Source organism: Erythranthe guttata, chromosome 9 (genome assembly GCF_056151865.1).
Source record: "Erythranthe guttata isolate IM_541 chromosome 9, IM_541, whole genome shotgun sequence".
Classification (NCBI taxonomy): Eukaryota; Viridiplantae; Streptophyta; class Magnoliopsida; order Lamiales; family Phrymaceae; genus Erythranthe; species Erythranthe guttata.
In genome coordinates this window covers 10,644,945-10,667,376 of record NC_142541.1, presented here as the reverse complement: position 1 = coordinate 10,667,376, position 22,432 = coordinate 10,644,945, and the positions used below count along the sequence as shown (strand labels likewise).

Below are 22,432 nucleotides of genomic sequence, written 5' to 3'. Positions count from 1 at the left end.
GTTATGCCGTTCTAAATCTTGTTTTTTTTTTTTTTTTTTTTTTTTTTTTTTTTTTTTTCAAATTCCCCTGCTACTATATGCTCCGCTTCCCCAATGTATTTGGTTCCGTACATGTGTGCTCTTTTACAATAGGTTATAAATTCGTAAACCGGCAATAATCACCCTTCAACACTTGTCTGAATGTTGTTATTTAAAGTTAGTACTTGATGTATTGAGAAGAGTAGAAAACACATTTTTTTAGGATCAACATTTGCCGATTTTGGATATTGTTTGAGGCTCAAGATTCATGCTCAACAATTTACGAACAAGTATAGGAACACACAACATAGTCTATTTTGATATGTCTTCATTGTGATAAGTGTAATTACACACAATATCTCGTCGTTAATAAGTTGAAATCATCTATCGATTTACCAATGTGAAATGGAACACGTCAAGTTTTCTAGCAATGTAGTGGTGATGATCAAGCTATGAGAATATATTCGAACCGATCATTGAAAAGCCCATTTAAATGCGTAACCATTGGAGTTGATATTATGTTTAGCATAACTATCACAACTTATAAATGTAACAATTTCCTCCCCTCATATAACTACTAACCAACATTATTAATTCAGACTAATTCTGAGAATAAAAAATTCCTACCATAGATACTAAAACAGTTCAATTTTCGTGTTTTGCTGAAAAAATTCCTACCATAAATACTAGAACAGCCGGAATGTTGTAAGAAGCAGAAGCAAATGGGTATAATAAGCTTTTTGTTTCTTAAAAATTTAATAATTTAATTACCCTATCCTCGCTGTTATATATTATTATGTGGAAACAACAAGTTTGATACCGCAAGAGTCGGAGTAGACATGGATTAATTTGGTCGACACGTATATTCTTTTAGTATGTCGTTGCTTTTTCTTGATTATGAATCTGATCTGTTGCGCGTGTTGGATCTGTAAGGTGAAAATGTTTTCGTTCCCTTTCAGTATTATCGAAATTCCTCTCTTTCGTTTTTTATTGATTCGGTTTACTACTATGCGCTTTTAATGAAATAAAACTAGAGCTAAAATATCACTCCACCGCAACTAACTGTAACTGGGGTAGACGACCGATGGTAGTTTTAATTTTTGAGTCTACCAAAATCCGACTCACACGGCCCGATTTACACCGTTAAAAAATCAAGTATCCTTAAATCACAACATTTACATATGTACTAAATTAAATGGTAACAAATGTATATATTACAGCATTAAAACAGAGAGAGACACTCACACATATGTACACAATGAAATGGTGAGATAGTATATATATATATATGAAATAGTAGAAGTGATGAATTCTGGAAAATGTACATGGGAAGAAGATTGGTAGAGAAAGAGGTAACTAATCCCAGTTTGAATTGAGTCCCCATTCATCTGAGTAGTCTGCTTCGTTATTATTATTATTGTTGTTATTGTGCATTATTCCTGAATAGCAGCTGCTCTCACTTGCTACTATTTGCTGCGAATGCCCCTCCACTACTTTATCACCTGCATCCAACCACCCACACTTTAGTATTCTGTCTATTTCACACCTACTATTGCTTCTTAACTTCACACACACATCCAAGAAATATCAGAAAAAGTAGTACTTGTAACAATTGTAATTAAAATACTACAAATCAAATATAGTGTATGTGTGTGTGGTGGGGGGGGGGGGGGGGGGGGGGGGGGGGTGGGGGTGGAGGTTATAATAGATCGAGTGTGTTTTTCAATCATTTCTCCAAAAATTAGTACATTTGGCTAAACTTATTTTAGACAGCTGATAAACTCTAATATCTCTAATATCTTGATAAGTTAATTTAAGAGTTGATAAGTTATTACGTTTTATTTTTTAAATTGATCTTTAAAGTGTTTGGATAATGAGCTTGTAAGCCATTTTTACTCATTATTAGATCTTCAATAAAATTGTCGGCTAGAGGTACGTTTTAAGCTCTTCAACAACTTACTTTCTTAATTTTTATGATCTTATTTTAAAAAGTACTTTAAAAGAACTTATAAGCTCTTAAACATCTTATAAACTCTTTTTAACAGCTTATAATCTCGGCCAAACACCGTGAAAGGATTATATACTCGCTTTTTTTTTTTTTTTACAAGAAAGATTAATTACTCCCTTTCATTTGTTTATATATTAAGATACCAAATCCCTAATGATTATCTATAGTTTAAAATGGCAATATATTTAATTCTAGAAGTGATTTTTTTTTTTATTCTTATGTCATTTTTGGCTTACAAAGTGGTCAAATAAACACATCATTCCTCAAAAGCAAAATGAATAAATTCATCATAAAGCCGTTGACATTTCCTTATCAGATGTAGACTACTACTTCTAAAACTAATGTTCTCTTAGTTACAATTAGAAGTTAAACTATTAAAAAATCATATTAATTCACTAAATTATTCCTTTTATCAATTAAAATATTACCAAATCTTCAAATTAAAAGTTTTTGTATGTATTAAATTACCATTTCAAGACAATATTAGGAATTTAACAACGACTCTTATCACAAGAACTTTTCAAAAGTCTCTTTTGTTTAGTGGGGTTTAGGAAATAGGGGAAATTGTATGCTACATTGGGTTATTAACACCCGATGTTAACCATCACGTACACTCATGTGTATGTGTATTTAGTGGACGATTCTTTTACCATCCACAGTTAACAATCACCTAGTGTAAATAACCCGATGTAGCACATAACTTCTCGCGAAATAGACAAAATTATATGCTAAACTGGGTTATTAAGATCTGATCGGATGCCTATTAACCATAGATTTGCACATAATCACACAGGCACACACATATGTATATGTTTATTGGGTGTTTAGTTGACCTCATCTACGGTTAACAATAAATAATCTAGTGTAAATAACCCGATGTAGCATATAACTTCTTGTTAAATAGAAGAAATTATATGCTACACTGGGTTATTAACATCTGATCGGATGCATATTAACCATAGATATGCACATAATATCACACACATGTGTATATGTGTTCATTGGATGTTTATTTGACCTCATCTACGGTTAACGATTTATAATATGGTGTAAATAACTCGATATAACATATAACTTCCCGCGAAATGGATGCATAAGTTACCGATCATTTTTTTTTAATTAATTAATTTATTAATATTGTGAATAAAGTTGGAAGGAATTGATACCTTGGGTTAAAAGTGGTGTGTGGTAGACAAGTCCGTCAGATACCTCCAATGAATTCCATTTGGCGTATGCATCTTTCACAAGGCTTTCAATATAAGCCTGCTCACCACACCATATACACATAATAACGGATTAATTTATTTAATTACAATTAATTAATTAATTAGATGATTAAGAGGGTGTTTGCAAATGCTTTTCCAAAGTGATTATGAGCTGTTTTTTGGTCAAAATCAGTTTTTTTTAAACATTAAAAAACTCATAATCACTTTGGAAAAACGTTTGCAAACACCACCTAAGTGGTGGTGGTGCTTACGGTTTGCATCGTTTTGAAGTCGCGTTCGTAGAAAACTTGACCGCTTAAGTCGGCCTTGATGAGCTGGCAGATAGGATTGAAAGTGAGTGTGTAGTCGTGGCCATGGCATATATAAACCCTTGTCCCCATCACACAACTCTGCGCGTGTTTCAATGTTGCTTCCCACATTTTCTCCGACATCCCAACTCCAATTATCTATATATATTATGTATATCAAAATCCAATAAAAATCATTACCAATCAAATAATATTTCTTCTCTCTAAAAGAAATTGAAGGCAATTAAACTGATTATATTCTATCACACACGTGTATATAGATAGATGTAAACATATTTTACACACATACAATGTGTAAGTCAAAGGTGGAAAACTACTCGATCTATTTTACCAAGCCATGATTGATATGTAGAATCTAGAGAAAAAGCAAGGGTACCGTTTGAATTTTGGAGTTATTTTCATTTTATTTTGGAAAAATATATTTTCAGAGAATAATTGAAGAACGAAAGTAATATTTATTCATAAGTTGAAATGAGACAAAACATATCGTGGCAGTCAAATAATTTTTAAAAGTGTGAGAAAAATATATTGTATAAGATAAATCTAAAAAATAAAGTAATATTTGTTTAGTGAAGATAATTTTTTTTGTGATCATATCTAAAAAAGAGAAATATTTTCCAAGTAATTATTATAGAAACCTTAACAAACACAAATTCATTTCTGGAAAATAATTAAAGTGAGATGGAAATGTAATTGCGCATTGCCAAGAGTTTGAACGTACGAATAGGCAAAGAATAATTAAGTAATAAATAAATAAAATAAAAATTGTACCCTTTTGAGTTTGGAAGAGTCGACATTGAAGAGCTTCAAGAAATCTTGGACAGTGTGAACGCCATGGGAAGAAAGTTTCTGATGGAAAGCTCCACCTTTTCCTATCTTCACTAACCTCCACACTTCATCCTCTAGTGCTGGTGGGTGATGCTTCTTGTACACTAATCACAATTCACAATAGTTAATTACTCACCACGTTGTACAGTTAAACCTCTATAAATCAAAATAATCGGGACCAACCAAATTCTACTAATTTACTGAAATGTTAATTTAAACGAGAAACTTATTATTTAAACGAGGTTATTAATTTATCGAGTTTCTACTGTATAGAATTATACATTGTCATATAATACATAATAATAGTTTTTTTAAATCCAAATTGCCATTTATTTGAAATGGATGGATGATTTATTGAAGGTTAATAAGTTGGTTGAGCAGAAAAATTCGATTTGACTTAATTCTTTATACATTTTGAAAGCAAAAGATGACTAGATATACAGAGCAAGAGTACAAGTTTTGTATTTGGGTTGACTCGATAAATAATTCCACTTAATATAAGTAGCGGGTGATTTGCATTTTGCACCTTAAAAATGGAATGAATTGACGTTTTGCACCATTAAATTTTAGAATTGACAGAATGCACCCTCAAATTGAATATCTCATGACAAAATGCATCGTATAAACGTTTCTTGTGATATTTTATAAAAATATGATATATCATGATATTTTAAAATTTTAAAGTTTCAGTATTTTTTGACAAAAGTTATGAAAATTCAATTAGGACAAACAAAGCCTATTTATACAAACAATATTAAAACATAAAACCTGTGTTTAGAATGTAACTAGACTAATAATCGATTGTTGTGATTAAAAAAATTAGAATAAATCACATAAAATATGTCATATAAATATTAATGTTAATAATGTTAGATGCTCTTTGGAGCACAACTTACAACCTTTTGAATTATTTAAAAATATATATATATATAATTGTATCACAAAAAAATCTTTTCTTTTTAGTTCATGTAAAATTTCAATTTTGATACGAAAAATCAACATTTGTGTTTCATTTATAATATTATTAAATAATAATGTAAAAATATATATTAAAAGAAAAAAACACCACCAAGAAAAGCGATGGGTGTGGGGTGCATTTGACCATATGCAATTACAGGGTGCAATTTGACAATTTTAAAACTTAAGGGTGCAAAGTGCTAATCCATGTTATTTTCAAGGTGCAAAATGCAATTCACCCTATAAATAGATAATGATTGGAAGTCATTTAATATTTATCTCAACTTGTCTAATATAATATGTATTCTCCTTATAAATTGCTTTGACCAAAAAAATAAACAATTAGAATTAGTTATGGGACGATGATATATCTAAGGTCGGTTTGTAATGAACGCGGTGTGTTGACTCCACTTGCGTTGTTTATACTCATAATAATATTGGTTTAATTGAATCTATTATTTGATTGCTTTTCTTAGTTGTTACGTCAATTTGACTGTATATATAACAAGGGTTAATTTATTAATATGGGTAAAAATAATATTTTTAAAATGGCCTTATAATTGACAAGATTTAGAGTCATTCGAGAAAAAAATAAAATTAAAATCCCTAATTATATTAGATACGACTATCCAATAAAATCAAAGTGGGCCTTCCTCGTACTACCCAATTAATTTTGCAAGATTGACTAAAAAAAATATTATTGTCCTTAATTATTAAATTTGGAAATATATGAAATAGACATCATATTTAGTACTAGATTTAGAAATTTAACACCAAATCCTAATGTGAGAACACCTTAACTAACTACAAAATTAGGTTTTATCAAAATCTTGTGACAAATTAAAAGTAGGTGAGGAAATCTAATTGTCATACAGATACTTATGATTGATATAATTGAATAATTAATTAGTTTATTCTAATTTTGTTATCTATAAACATAAAGAGGGGACCCGCAATCAAATATCTGTAAACTACACTAGGCCAATAATGTAAGACACGTTTGACGTAATAGTTATTGACAAAGAGATACAAACTTCAATCAACAGACCCTCTTCCTCTAACCGCTAGTTTTTTTTTTTTAATGCATTAATTAATTATTAGAAATGTAGCTAATATAATTTAATCTATGCTATTGAGAAATGCCTAAGAAAACTATGATTCAGTCCATAATATAGAATATTCTTTCATTTTTTATTTCATTTTTATAAAATACGGTTAATGTACTATCATCTTATATAATAATAACTTGATCAAAGACAAGAAGAGGTCAACACCAAGACAAGTCAACGCAATTAATTGGATTTGATCAAATAAAACGCGGATAAGAATCTAAAATCAAATAGAAAAAAAAAATGTTTCTTGTGATTAAGAAATAAAGCAACAAATATTTAAATCCACGACTAGTATATATGGAGTACTAGTTTTCTTCATTTGATTATTAATTGTATAAGTATTTACTTAGTTAACTAAACTTTGGTGTAATTCTTTAATTTCAAAAATTATATATTTATATCGATAACGGTAACGGTAACGGTAACGAAAAATAAAATAAAATAAAATAAGAAAAGCGCAAGTAGAGAGAGAGAGAGAGACTGACATTCGCCGCGATGGTCTTTAACAACAAAAGGTTCGGAGACGGCCTCGCGTATGACGACGCCCTCACCGTTAGTACCATGCACCACTCTCGCACCCAATCGGAACTTCCTGCTCCGAATCCAGCTGGAGTTGTCGGTAAATTCGACTTCTCCGACGTAAGCAGCGCCGTCCCTGACGGTGAGGTTCAAATCTCCGGTGAGCAAGGGCCTCTTTCCACTCCTCTCTCTCACCACATTTTTCGCGAATTTTTCGGTGGTCCACTCGTCGTTGTTGTTGGGGAAGTCGCCGTCGAGAACCACGATTTCAACTTTGATTGGGTAGGGGAGTGAGGTCGGCAACTTGCCGGCGCCGGAGTCGACGAGAATGATCTGAAGAGGGTTGAAATCGGCGTCGACGATTTTGGTGCCGGTGAAGATAGGGAGGGACAGACTTTTGGCGAATGACAGCTGTAGGGTATGTGAGGAGGGCCCCACCAATTGATGATGGATCATTCTCATTGAAGGGCTTCGTAGTTTTGAGCTCATGCGACGCCGTTTCAGCCCGTTTTCCACTTCTTCGCTCACCTAATTCATTTTTTTTTTCAATTTAGTCACTCACCGTTTGTCTTATTATTAAATATTTAAAGATTACATTAAAGCCACTCCTCCCGATTAAATTAAAAAAAAAATCTCTGTTGTTTAGATAATTACAACCATCATGGATTATGACACTGCTTATAAGTTCACTATTGCGGTGTTAAATTTAGTGGAGTCTTATAAATTATGTGGAATATTCTCCAGTTTTTACCCGTTTTATCCCATTTGAGCTCCACATTTTGAAATAAGATTATCATAAGATGTGTCTATTGGCTTGTAAATATCAGATTGTAGTGCATCAGAAACTGTATTTTTGCACAAAACGAGTACAAACTAGCTAGAGAACATTCCACGGTTCAAGAAGATTATGTTGAATTTGACACCATAAGGGTAGACGTGTAAGAAGACTCATAGTTAAAATGGATGATTGTAATTACTCCAATATGAGGGGTATTTTCGTAATTTGACCATACATAAAGTAGTGACCGTAATTTACTCAATATATATATCAATATTATATATATATATATATATATATATATATATATATATATATATATATATATATATATATATATATATATATATATATATATATGTGTGTGTAACAAGAATTGCGTAGCTTGTTATAAAATTTGGTTAATTTCGAAAACACTATGTATATTTTCAAATGGAATTGAATCGGTCTCTCTCTCTCTATATATGACTATCTCTCTCTTATTTGTCAACTCTCTCTCTATAGATATAGATATATAGAAAAAATAGATATATAGAAAAAAAAAAGGATCGGAGTTAATTGTATAATACCACTTTCCGAAGCATTGGTTCCAAGGCTGAGCAGAAATTCTCAAAGAAATTCACCATAACCACTTCTCTGATTACACTGTCACCATAAAATACCAAATCACAAGTTTAGTTTTCATTCACATATATATAGTCCAAACACAAAAAATACACAAGTTAATTAAGCTTTATTTTTAAAAAACACATAATTAATTAATGACACACACACACACACACACACACACACACACACATATATATATATATATATATATATATATATATATATATATATATATATATATATATATATATATATATATATATATATATATATATAAAGATCTTACGAAGCAAAAGAAGGTCTAGATTTGATCCGTTTATGGTTGGGGTGATCCTCATCATCATCATCAAAAAACCGTTTGGCTGCCATATTTTTGGATACAAAAGTACGTACGTATAACTAATAATTATTATGATTGAAAATAATGTTTTCTTTTTTTCTTAAAAAAATTAAAGTAGTTTTTTTTTTTTTTTTGAAGTATAGAAATAAAAGAAGAGGTGTACTTACTAGCTAGGGTTTTAATTAGATGGGAGAAGGGAAAAGATGATGGAAAGTGTGAAGATGGGATAAGCATACTTAAAGGGAAGAAAGAAATGGAGCCTACAAATATTTAATATTTGTTAATTAATTACTCGGTATCTCTAACTAAGAAACATCCTGGAATGCGGTAGGAAGCAGCTTGGTAAGATCACAGGCACTTTGAAATATACGTACCTCATGTGACGTCACCTTTTTTACGTCAATACTTCAAACTCAACTACCCTCTAATATACTTAATATATATAACATATTTAAATTAACTTTTGAATTCTGTCTATTTTAATCTGAAATTTTCGAATTTAGAGCTATTTTTTTGCGTTTTTTATTTTCGACTTGTGCGGAAAAAAATTCGATCGGTATCTCAATTATGTATAAAAAGTATTGGAATTTCCAATTTTTATACAAAATTAGAATCAATATGCATTTCCAGAAAATTCCAAACTTTTAAGAAATATAAGTAATTTATCGTCAACACTCATTTTAACTACTAGTTCAATCCATATCATCAAACAAAATTTAAGATACTAGCCTATTTAGATTTTAGAAATTAATAGTAATTGTTATAATGACGGTATAATAAAAATACTTTATTTTCTTTAACCATGTGGTAAATACCGAGCCATAAAAAGGAAAAATAATTGTTTAGAGAAAAAAAAATTATTTATTTAGATTCTAGAAAGTTTCTTCAGACAGTTTTGATTTTATTTTTTCCCACTTTTATTTAATTTAATATGCTCTGTCTAAAATTTATTTCACCCTTTTCATTTAGTTTAATTGACTTGGTCAAAAATTGGTTGTGATTTTTCATAATACTTTTGATATATGGATTATCATGAATTTGTTTTCAAACTTTGAAGCAATTTGTTTCAATGTATAATTTGTATTAAAATAATATCAAGTATATAGCATTTTAAAGGGGCTAAAGGGGCCTAACTCCTAACAAGACATTGCTACATGCACCTCCTAATAAGTTTCTAAAAGGCAACTTCAACGAAGGCCCTAAACGAGGCCCCAAATGGACCAACCGTTAATTTGATGGCTGCGCATAAAAAATTAAGATTTCTGCGCTTCCATCAACCAAGGTTCTATTTTGAGATATCTTTCACATGTACCTCAAATATGGGGCAAGAAAAATGGGGAATAAAATTTGAAGGAATAAAAAAGGAAAGCAGGAGAGTGCAGAGATGAAGAAAAATAAGAAGGTGGGCCGTCTGTGTGTGACGGTGGAGGGCTGGGAAATTAGGTGTTTATATGAGGGTTTAATTAGGGTTAGATACTTAAGTAGGGACAATTTGCTATAGGTCATAAAATAATAGCTTTTACTTGTATCAATCCAATCCATAAGTTCCAATTTTTAGTAAATATATTAATTTTGATTTGTCAACAATACCCCCAGTAATAACGGAAATACAAATGTCTAGAATAATAATCCTACAATTTTCTCCCTTAAAAAAATCGTAATTAGTGCTCCATTCTCACCTATATCGTAAAATCAAATCTTCTTTACCAAACAATTTGCAGAAAATTTCTTCTTGGCCGCCATAATCACCAAACCTCGAAAGAATCGTTTGCAATTTGAATTGTTTGCAATTTGGGTACCGTTTACTGTTTGGTAATCGGATTCCGACTGGTGTTTGTTGTTTGGGATCCAATTTTTTTTTTCTTTGGTATTGGGGTCGTTGTTGCAAGCACCAATTTGTTTCGTGTTTGGAGAAAATGTTTGTTGGTGATTTGTTAGCTATTTGGATTAGTGTTTGCTGTTTGGATTTGGTGTTCGGAGAAAACGCTTGTTGGTGCTTCGTTAACTATTGGGATTCGGTTTTTGGTATTTGAATTCGGTTTGCTTTCCTTCGTTTGTTGTTTGGAAAGATCGCATTTTGGTTCTTCGTTTGCGGGATAATTATACTTTTCATCCCTATACTTTACCACTTATTCGATGTTCATTACTAAACAAGATGATGTTACATTATACTTTCCTATACATGCCATTTTTATGTTATTTTAGTCCCTCCGTCCATTTAGCTGGTTGGTTTTGACGAAAAACAACATTTGCATCGCACGTGATACACAAAAGTCACCCCATTCAGTAAACAACCGCATATTCAAAACAATATCATGTATCTCCCAATTTCTCTTCAAAGCCTGAACCCCCTTTTCGGGATCTCTAAATTCTTCACGAATTTGGCTCATAAATCTCCTCAGCAAATCTTGAAAGCACAAATAGAAAGTGTGCGATTCCAATTTCAAAGGTTCTTCATCAAACTTTGTTAATTTGAGCACTTGAGGTAGTGGATTCAAATTAGGTTTTTTTCTCTCTTGAATATCACAAAATGTTTTTTTTTTGTTGTCGGCGAATGCAATCGGAATGATGAGTCAAGAAATTGATTATAGGTACGGATCAACATCTTTAGTTACAAAGTGAAGCATGTTATTTAAAACGATGGGGTAAAGTTCAATATTAATTTTGTTTTTACTAATTTTTAGTTGATATTATTTTACACAATTTGCATTTCTTTTGGTTTAGCAAAAAGTTACTTTTGTGGTGTATTCAAATGGTATGATCCTGAAATATCTGCTAGATCAAAGAACATTATCCCCAAATTTTTGAGAAACGTCAAAAAGTTAGGAAAAGAGATCCAGTGAACGAAAAAAAGAAGGAAATTTCAATTTGGTTATGTTTGATCGTTTTATTGTATTGTACATGATCGGAAGCGGCCACCAGCAAAGTTGGATGTATGAATGGATTTGGAATAGGATGTAGGATATCATTTATATGATCCTAAAGTACTTTTCCTCACACTTGATAATGACCTAAGTTAATCTCGCAAATTCAAAATCTTCGTGTGTTAAGTCTGACCTATCAATCAAAGATGCTTATAGAACTTAATTATACCAAACTAATGCAGTCCCTAGTTAATCAGCCGACCACGTTAATATAGCATAACCTTTTTTATGGATACCTACATCATTATGTCAATTGAATTACAACTTACCTTACTATAGTACTCCCCGGTAACATGGCTTATTGCAGTATTGCAAACGCCTACACATAATTCAACCGTTGGAAGAAGGAAAGAAAAAATCAAGAGATTGGTTTTTCTTTATAGCTTGAAATAATTCTTAATTAAATTAAGAATGAGGGATTTTTGGAAAATGTTTTATCTCATCAGAAGGTTTGGGTTGGTCGATGTGATTCCTAATACATCTATGTTCTCTAAAGGTATATGGAGACGCATATTGTCCTAAGAGGAACATATGACCTAACTAAATAATTAATTACATTAATTAATTATCGGGTTTTTAAAATAATATTAGGACCTGAATTAGCATAAATAAATCAAATATTATTGAGGTACTAATAATTACGTTGAAGTATAATCAATATTATATATGTATTATATTAATTAAAATCACTTTAACAATTTAAATTAATTAATTAATCTAACACATATTTACTAAAATAGTTCATTGTTTGAATCAATTATCTAATTGGATTTAATTGAAAATAATTTTCAAAAAATTAAAATCAATATGTTTTAAGTTTAATTTTAGATATCTGAAATAATTTTTTTTTTATTTGAATCGGATTTGAAATCAATCTGAAACGGTCCGCTTCAGTCCGACCTACCTGGCCGAATCAGTTGGTCGGTTCAGTCAGACCGAGAGCCGGTCTGACCGATCCGATTCCGCGTCGATTCGGTCAGTTAGATCGAAGAACCGTCGAACCGGCCGATCCGACCGGCTCGATCCAGATAAAATAAAAACAACAGTTTTAATTTTATTTAAGATCCGATTTTCAAATTTAAAACAATTTTAAAGATGGAAAAATTCTAAATAATATTTCAAAACTAGTTTTAAACTTTTGAAAAACACCCAATTAAATAATACAACAATTACAATTTTAATAAATCCAACATGCATTAAAATAAGCAACATATATTAACGGAATTAATTGCGCAACGAGCTCTGATACCACTGTTGGGAATCGAGCAAGTGTATGCAGCGGAAAATAAAAGTTTTATATGAAAAATAAATTTAATAATATAAACACGTACTCGATAATAGCAATTATCCGCGTACCTTAATGTTTCTAGCGAAAATTAAAAACAACATGCATATTATTAATTCGCTAATTAAATCACATATCATGCTCACAGTAAATCACGAATCATGCATTGACAATAACACAACAACATCATTCATGAAAAACATACTGCAAATATATATATATATATATATATATATATATATATATATATATATATACATTTAATTTAATCATATTAAATTAACACCTATTAAAACTCGGATCAAAAAATTACCTCTTGAAGCATGAGGCGAACTTCCGGATTGATGCAAGCTGCCACAAAAACCAATCCGTGCAGTCGGGAGGAGCGGCGACGAAGGACGCGCGGGCAGCGGCGGCGCGTGCAGTTCATGCGCTGTCTTCGGGCGGCGCGTGAGGGCGCGTGTAGTGGCAGTTCGGCGAGGGCTTCTCGGCAATTTGACTCTCCTGTCTTCCTCCTCTCGTATACCGAGTTCAACTAGTATGGGGCACTAGACACGCGAAAGTGAGGATAAACGGAAGGATAAAACAAAGAAAAGAGTACCAAGAACAAAACGGTGCGTGTGGCGCCGATTTCCGGCGACGGCGGCGACGGAGGCGCTGTGGAGATGGCAGCAGACTAGGGTATGAGCGGCTAGGGTTTGTTGCTTCTTATACAAGACCTATAAATCTTGTATTATAGTGTCTTGTATATAAGCCCTAACGGGCTTATGTTGGACTGGGCCCAACATCTTAAGTTCGTTAGTTTTTCTTCGCTCATTTCTCATAAACCAATGATTGGAAAATTACAACAATTATATTTTTGGAATCATTGAAACATCCTCGTCATTACGAATGCCAATTCTCGATTTCCAATTTCTAAAAATGGAAACCCTAATTAATGGACCTGCTAAATTTGGAAACTTCCCAATTTAGAAAGTCACTAAGATGATTCCCAATCATGAATGTTGGACTCAATCGTATTGACTTCCAATTATGCAAAGATTAAACATTTTTATCTTTGACCGTTTATTCAAAGAACTCGAGTACACAAGCAATGTGACCCTCGATGGTTCAGGTGTAAGCTAGCCGTGGGCCCACAACTCTTTAAGGTTTAAACTCGTCCCTAGAGTTATAAATAAGATGAAGCTCGTTTCAACTTAATCACCCAACGAATCAAGATTGGCGTCTAGCAACTATGCATCATGATTCTCTAGATACAGGTGAAGTTCCTGTAAGAACCGTGTGATATAGTTAACGTACAATACGATCCTTTCGATACATATGTCCCGATTGAACTAGAGGCATTGGTTCATCGAGATCTCCTTTATAGTTCAGTAACCGTACGATCGCTCTAAGTGTTGTAACCGGAACGTGCATGACTTAGAGAATCAAATTCCCTAATCATCACCTAGTCAGCTATGGCCAGAGACTTAAATATTAGAAATTATGAGAACACATAGGACATCCAATACTATTCTCGCGATCGAATCCCCGACTACAATGCACAGACCTCCCACTAGATTTCTGACTGCACGACCACTGGCCCTTGGCGTGGTCCTCGGTGGAACTCAGGGACAGGTCACGATACACCTGGTCCTCTAGTGAACTCACGGTGATGTCTAGGTCTTAAGGACTAATGGTGTAAAACTATATCATAGAGATATCTACTCGACTATTGAGAACCACTTAGAGATTTCTAGAATTAGGGAGTTAATTGAACTCGTCAACTTACGAGCACCCACTTATGTATGGTGATATCACAATACCGTTTACTGATGAGATGCAGTACACATACGCTAAGTGATAGTCTCTTAATGGGAAAGGCCGATATTCTCATTGGTGGCGTAACCTTCGACTAGGAACATGGTTGAACAGTTATAATACTTAAGTAAATATCTCATTATCCTAATAGATGAAATATAAGTAGTTATAATAACTGTAAGAACTATATCTATTCTTATGAAAGGGACAAAGATATATAATGCCAAGGTGTTTTATCATTAATACGAAAAATGATTATTTATTACAAGAATAAATGAAAGACCACAGCCACAAGTTTGCTTGTTGGTCACCTACTCTAACAATCTCCCACTTGACCTAAAGCCTGTTAGTGTAGGTGACCAAGAGCCAACTAATTGTTGTGTTTTCTCACGCTACTCGTAAATAATGTATTTCGTATTAATGATAAATACCACCTTTGGCATTCTATATCTTTGTCCCTTGCATAAGCATAGATATAGTCCTTACACTTACTTAATTACCATAAGTAGATCTAGTAGAATTGTGAGATTATTTAGTTAAGTATAGTAACTGTTAAACATGGTTCCTAGTCAACGGGTTACACCACTATTGAGGATATCGGCCTTTCCCATTCGAGACTAGCACTTAGTGTATGTGTATTGCGTCTCATCAGTCAACGGTGTTGTGACATCGGCATACATAAGTGGGTGCTCATAAGTTGATGAGTTCACTGAACTCCCTCAATCTATAGATCTATAAGTGGTTCCCAATAATTGAGTAGAGGTTTCTATGATATAGTTGTACAACATTAATCCTTAAGACCCAGACATCACCGTGACTTCACTAGAGGACCAGTTGTATCGTGACCTGTCCGTGAGTTCCACCGAGGACCGCCCAAGGGCCAGTGTTCGTGTAGTCCGAAATCTAGTGCGAGGTCTGTGCATTGTAGTAGGAGATTCGATCACTTGATTAGTCATGGATATCCTGTGTGTTCTTGCGATTTATAATCCATGAAGTCTGTGGCCACAGCTGAAGTGTCGTGATTAGAGAAATGTGTTTCTCTAAGTCAAACACGAACGGATTATGAAATCAAGAACGTCCACACAGTTATTGAACTCATAAAGAGGTCTCGACGAACCAATGCCTCTAGTTCAATCGGGATATATGTATCGAAGGGATCGTACTGTACGTTAACTATATCACAATGTTCTTGCAGGCACTTCATTTGTATCTAGGGAATCATGAAGCGTAGTTGCTAGACGCCAATCTTGATTCGTTGGATAGTTAAGTTGAAACTAGATTCAACTTAATTGTAACTCTAGGGACGAGTTTAAACCACAATGGGTTGTGGGCCCACGGCTAGCTTACACCTGAACCATCGAGGGTCACATTGCTCGTGTACTTGAGATCCTTAATGCAACGAGCCAAGATTAATTAGTTAATCTTAGTGTAATTGGAAGTCAATGTGATTGAGTCCAACATTCGTAATTGTTAATTACGGATGAGAATAAGTAGAGGAAAAGAATCCGACGAAAATTTAGTTAACTTTCTATATTGGGAAGTTTCCCGATTTGGCAAGTTCTAAATTAGGGTTTCCAATTTCGGAAATTGGTAAATTGCAAAGTGGTACTCGTATCGGCGAGAATTTGTGCTCGTCGTCAAAATATAATTGTTATATTTTTACGAGCATTCGTTTGTTAGAAACGAGCCGAGAAAGAGAGTGGACTTAAGCTGTTGGGCCTAGCCCAACTTAAGGCATGTTAGGGTTTTCATAAGGAGCTTATAAATAGGATTTATATGTCTTGTGAAAGACACAAAATATTACGAAACGTAATCTTGAAACCCTAGCTTCTCTCCCCACGTCCGTCCACCTTGTAGCCGAAACCCTACCTCCGCCACTAGCCGCCGTGCCGCCGCATCGGCATCTTCCTTTTCCTTTCGTTCTTCTTCGTTGTACTTAGCCTATCACGTATCTAGTGCTGCGTGGATAGTGGATTGAATATACGAGGTGAAACCTTAGAGGAGGAATATTATTATGCCGCCAACGACGCCACTAGAGTCGTCGCCACGCTCCCCCACGCACCGCCACAAGCCAGTGACGCGAGAAGGCAATTCTGAAAAACTGCTCTCGGATTTTCTGCGCAGTCCAGCGAAAAAATTCGCCATACATCAACGGGTGATCGGATGAACGTGAAATTTTGGTAGAAGCTTTAAGACTCATAAATCCAAAATATTTCAGAAGGAATTGTCCATCCAGTAAATAAGAATGTATATATTGAAGTCGGAGCAAGGCTGTAATTTCAGATAAGCAAACATGAATCAATATGAGTGGGAAGAGTAGCTAGCCATCTTCTTGAGTCTTCGTTCGATTCACGCTTCAAGGGTAACATATCGTTTTCCCTAATTAATATACATGTATTAATTAATTTATATTAATTGAGATTAATGTATGTTAATTGATTATTGAATCACATGAATCTATATGTTCGATTATGTGTTTATGTGAATCGTTCGTTGAGCATGTTAATTATTTGATTTAATTTCGCGAGCATGCTATGATGATTTAACTTATGTCATTTAAATTAATTATATATGCGAGCATGTTTGTCGGTGATTGGAAGCGAAAATGTACGCAATTAATTGTAATTATTGTGCACGTGTTTATTTATATAAACTAGTTTGTATAAATAAAATAAAATTTTTGTTTTCCGCTGCGTACACATGCCCGATCCCCAACAAAGCCAACTACCCATATATCGTAATCCCATCGACTCTCGATGTTTCTCGTGGATCGATCTTGGTAAAGGCTTTGTGAAGGGGTCGGCTACGTTCTCTTCGAGGTGACTCGTTCTACCTTGACTTCACCTCTATCAATGATCTCTCGGATCACATGATACTTCCTCAGAATATGCTTGGACTTCTGATGAAATCTCGGCTCCTTACCTTGCGCCAGGGCTCCGGTGTTATCGCAGTACAACGTGTACGCAGCGGAAAACAAAAATTTTATGCGAATTAAACGAGTTTAAATCACATAATCACATTCCCGACATATATTAAACAATTAATTGCGTACCTTTGCGCTTCCAGTGAAATTAAAAACAACATACATGCGAATTATTTAATCGACATTAAATCAAATAGCATCCTCGCATTAAATCAAATAATCATGCTCGCAGTAAATAATGAATTTCATGTAATCACATAATATACATAAAATCATACAACATACTTACTAAACGAACATGTATATTTAATTTAAATAAAAACAAATCAAATAAATACGGATTCGAATCTTTACCTCTTGAAGCGTGAGGTAGGCGCACGAGTCGAAGCAAGATTGCCACGGAATTCAATCCGTGCAATCCGGGAGCGGCGGCGGCGTGAGCAGCGACGGTGACGGCGCGAACGGCGGCGGCGTAGGGCAGCTCATCGATTCTTCGATCTTTCTCCTCTCGGATTTCACCTCGTATACCTCGATCTAGTAAAACGTGGCACTAGAAACGCAGTAGTTAGAATAAACGAAAAGAATAAACAAAGAAAAGAACTACCATGATTAATCGGCCAAGGAAGGCCGATTTCCGGCGAGTGAATGGCGGCCGCGGCGACGGGAGCCGCGGGGAGAGTTCGGCCGAAAGAGAGAGAGAGAGAGAGGCTAGGGTTTTCGATTAGGGTTGTGTGTTCAAGTGTTTGTGCAAGACCTATAAATCAAGTATTTATAGTGTCTTGCATAAAAGCCCTAACGGGCTTAAGTTGGACCGGGCCCAACATCTTAAGTTCGTTAGTTATTTTACTCGCTCGTCTCTCTCAATTCATTGATCGGAAAATTGCAACAATTACATTTTTGGAATCATTATAACATTCTCGTCATTACGAGTGCCAATTCTCAATTTCCAACTTTCTAAAAGTGGAAACCCTAATTTAGTGCACTTTCAAAATTTGGAAACTTCCCAATTGAGAAAGTCCACTAAGATGTTCGCCTATTCATTTCATTTTCGTATTCTCATTCATAATTCCAAATTACGAATGTTCGATCCAATCATATTGACTTCCAATCATGCAAAGATAAAACATTTTTATCTCTGGCCGGTCATTCAAAGATCTCATGTACACGAGCAGTGTGACCCTCGATGGTTCAGATGTAAGCTAGCCGTGGGCCCACAACTCTTTGTGGTCAAAACTCGTCCCTTAGAGTTACGATTAAGATGAAACTCATTTCACCTTAATCACCCAATGAATCAAGATTGGCGTCTTGCAACTACGCGTCATGATTCCCTAGATACAAATGAAGTGTCTGCAAGAACGTTTTTGATATAGTTAGCGTACAGTACGATCCCTTCGATTCATATGTCCCGATTGAACTAGAGGCATTTGTTCATCGAGACCTCCTTAGTAGTTCAATGACTGTGCGATCGTTCTAAATGTTGTAATCGTTACGTGCATGACTTAGAGAATCGAATTCTCTAATCATCACTTAGTCAGCTCTGGCCAGAGACTTAGAGATTACAAACTATGAGAACACACATGACATCCAAGACTATTCTAGCGATTGAATCCCCGACTAAAATGCACAGACCTCCCACTAGATTTTGGACTGCACGAACACTGGCCCTTGGGGTGGTCCTCGGTGGAACTTAAGGACAGGTTACGATAAAGCTGGTCCTCTAGTGAAGTCACGGTGATGTCTAGGTCATAAAGATTAATGGTGTACAACTATACCATAGATATCTCTACTCGATTATTGGGAACCACTTAGAGATTTCTAGGGTGAGGGAGTTCACTGAACTTGTCAACTTACGAGCACCCACTTATGCATGATGATATCACAATACCATTTACTGATGAGATGCAGTACACATACACTAAGTGCTAGTCTCTTAATGGGAAATGCCGATATACTCATTGGTGGCGTAACCCTTCGAATAGGATCACGTTTAACAGTTATAATACTAAAGTAAATATCTCACAATCCTAACGATCAATTACTAGTACTTTTAATAACTGTAAGGAATATATCTATGCTTGTGACAAAGGGACAAAGATATAGAATGACAAGGTGTTTTATCATTAATACGAAAAAGGTTTGTTTATTACAATAATAAATGGAAAAACCACAGCCACAAGTTGGCTTGTTGGTCACCTACTCTAACACAACGGTACTGGATCATTAGCATTAAGAACAACACCCAACTCTTGGATAAATTTCCGTATCCAAGTCCCTTCTTTTGCAGCTTCAGACGCTGCAATATACTTAGCTTCGGTAGTAGAATCGGCCGTCGTACTTTGCTTGGAACTCTTCCAACATACGACACCACCATTAAGCGTGAATATAAATCTCGAGTTCGACTTTGATCGTCCACATCCGATTGAAAACTAGAGTCGGTAAAGCCTTCTAATTTCAACTCGACACCCCCATAGACCAAAATTATATCCTTAGTCCTTCGTAAGTACTTGAGGATATCTTTCATAGCCTTCAAGTGAGCTGGACCGGGGTTAGACTGATATCTGCATGTGACACTCACGGCATATGCAATATCGGGTGTAGTACATAGCATGCTATACATTATGCTTCCTATGGCAGAAGCATATGACGTCCTTTTCATCTTCTCGATTTCACTAGGTGCCTGAGGACACATGGATTTCGAGAGACGAGCCGTATGGGACATTGGCAAGAATCTTTTCTTTGATTCTTCCATGTTAAACCGTTTCATAACGGTGTCTATGTACAGAGTTTGGGATAAGCCTAGCATCTTCCTAGCTCTATCTCTATAGATACGTATTCCCAATACGTAAGATGCTTCTCCCAAATTGTTCATTGAGAAACGTGTGGACAACCAAGCTTTAGTTTGTTGCAACACCCCTACGTGATTCCCAATGAGTAGAATGTGATCGACATAAAACACCAAAAATATAACTTCCCTCCCACAAAACTTATTTTATACACAAGGTTCCTCCGGGTTCTTCTCAAAATCAAACTCTTTGATAGTTGAGTCGAACCTTATGTTCAAACTACAGGATGCTTGTTTCAATCAATAAATGGATCGCTGGAGTTTGCAAACCTTTTGCTCATTTCCAAATGATATGAAGCCTTGCGGCTGCGCCATGTAAATTTCTTCTTCAATGTCTCCATTAAGGAAAGCGGTCTTCACATCCATTTGCCATATCTCATAGTCGTATCACGCAGCTATGGCCAGCAAAATCCTAATGGACTTGAACATTGCAACTGGTGAAAAGGTTTCCTCATAGTCAACACCTTGCCTTTGAGTATATCGTTTTGTAACCAATCTAGGTTTGTAGGTCGATACCTTTCCATCCACTCCAATTTCCTTCTTATAGATCCACTTGCAGCCTATGGGACATATTCCCTTTGGGGGGATCTACCAAGGTCCATACCTTGTCGGATTACATGGAGTCCATTTGGGATTTCATGGTATTAAGCCAATGTCCCATGTCCGTATCTGATATGGCCTCATTGTAGTTTCTTGAAGAGTCTATGGTGTGGGATTGGAAGAAAAAGAAGTGGAAAATTCGTTGGACAATCCGAATTCAATGCATCACAAAATTCCTGTATGTTTCTGGGAGCTTTACCATTCGATATATAACTCTCTCCTCTGACGTCAACTGGAAGTTCAGATAAAAACCTTTCAAGTTTTGAGCAGATAGAGATTCAAAACGTAACAATGTTATAATCGTGCTTCAAGTTTATGCACATGCACAATGATTGTGAAGTCGACTTGAAGTTTGAGTTATTGAATTTAGTTATGCATGTTTTTATTTTATGATGTATGATATTTTATTATTTTAGAGTTACTTTATGATTGTAATTATCTTAATTAGAAGTTTTCTTATTATAGTTTAGGTAGGAGTTATTTTCCTTGTGAAAAAAGTCTTTTTAGTACTTATAAATAGGTTACTAATTTGGTATTTTGATGGATGAATTTTGAATAAAATATTGAGATTACTCTCTCTAGTTGTTTAAGAACTTTTCGAACATATTGGAGGATTCCGTGCGTTCACCCGACTTATTAATCAATCTTTCACAGTTGATTGTGGCGTCTTTACATAGCAAGATTCTTGCTTCTTTATAAGCAACAAGTCGCAGTTCCAACCCTTTGATTCCTTCATTTTGGGTGTTTAGATCTTGGTTCCACATAAGGTATCGAGTTTCGTAACAAATTATATGAGGTTCGTATCAGTTGGTAACCAGAGCCAATATCCAAAACAGGTTTCGTCTATTCTATGTCTTTATTGTTGAGTCATTAGACGAGATAGTTGTACCCTTTGCGTCAGATAATGTAGCTTATTTTTTATTCACAACTTTCCTATTTTTTTATTTTCTTTATTTATTTATTTTGTTTAATTCGGTACTTCAATCGAATGAAACGGATATATATCAACTATTGAAAGTTTTTCGTTCAAGTATTCTATCTTGAACTATTTGATTCGACATGCACTTAAGAAAGTTGTTATGAAACACGATTTTAATAATAGATTTGAACAAATGAAAATTTTGAATTAATTGGGTATTATGGTTCTACACAATGAGACCAAGGATGTATTTGTTTTTTATACGAAATTTCATTCTTCGATATTTATCGTTTTTCACCTCTTTTGACTTAATTAATTCCTTACACCAAACATAATCATTTTCTTAGTTTACTTTTCTGCTACTTTGTATTGCATATCAACCCAGTCTTACTATTTCAAACTCTTTTTTTTCCCGATGATTGTTATTTGTAATCAA

The 22,432-nt window shown here is 34.3% G+C and overlaps 1 protein-coding gene across 1 annotated transcript; it reads right to left on the bottom strand.

The window, feature by feature from the left end:
- Nucleotides 1-1,105: 1,105 nt before the first annotated feature.
- Nucleotides 1,106-8,825, bottom strand: SARD1 (Calmodulin binding protein-like protein). Its single transcript, XM_088822857.1, has 7 exons — nt 8,650-8,825; nt 8,324-8,399; nt 6,943-7,504; nt 4,332-4,492; nt 3,504-3,698; nt 3,193-3,289; nt 1,106-1,520 (listed from the first exon to the last, which is right to left on the bottom strand). Exons 1-7 carry the CDS (start codon nt 8,730-8,732, stop codon nt 1,375-1,377), a joined length of 1,320 nt encoding a protein of 439 aa, XP_088678983.1. The 5' UTR covers nt 8,733-8,825; the 3' UTR covers nt 1,106-1,374.
- Nucleotides 8,826-22,432: the final 13,607 nt, after the last annotated feature.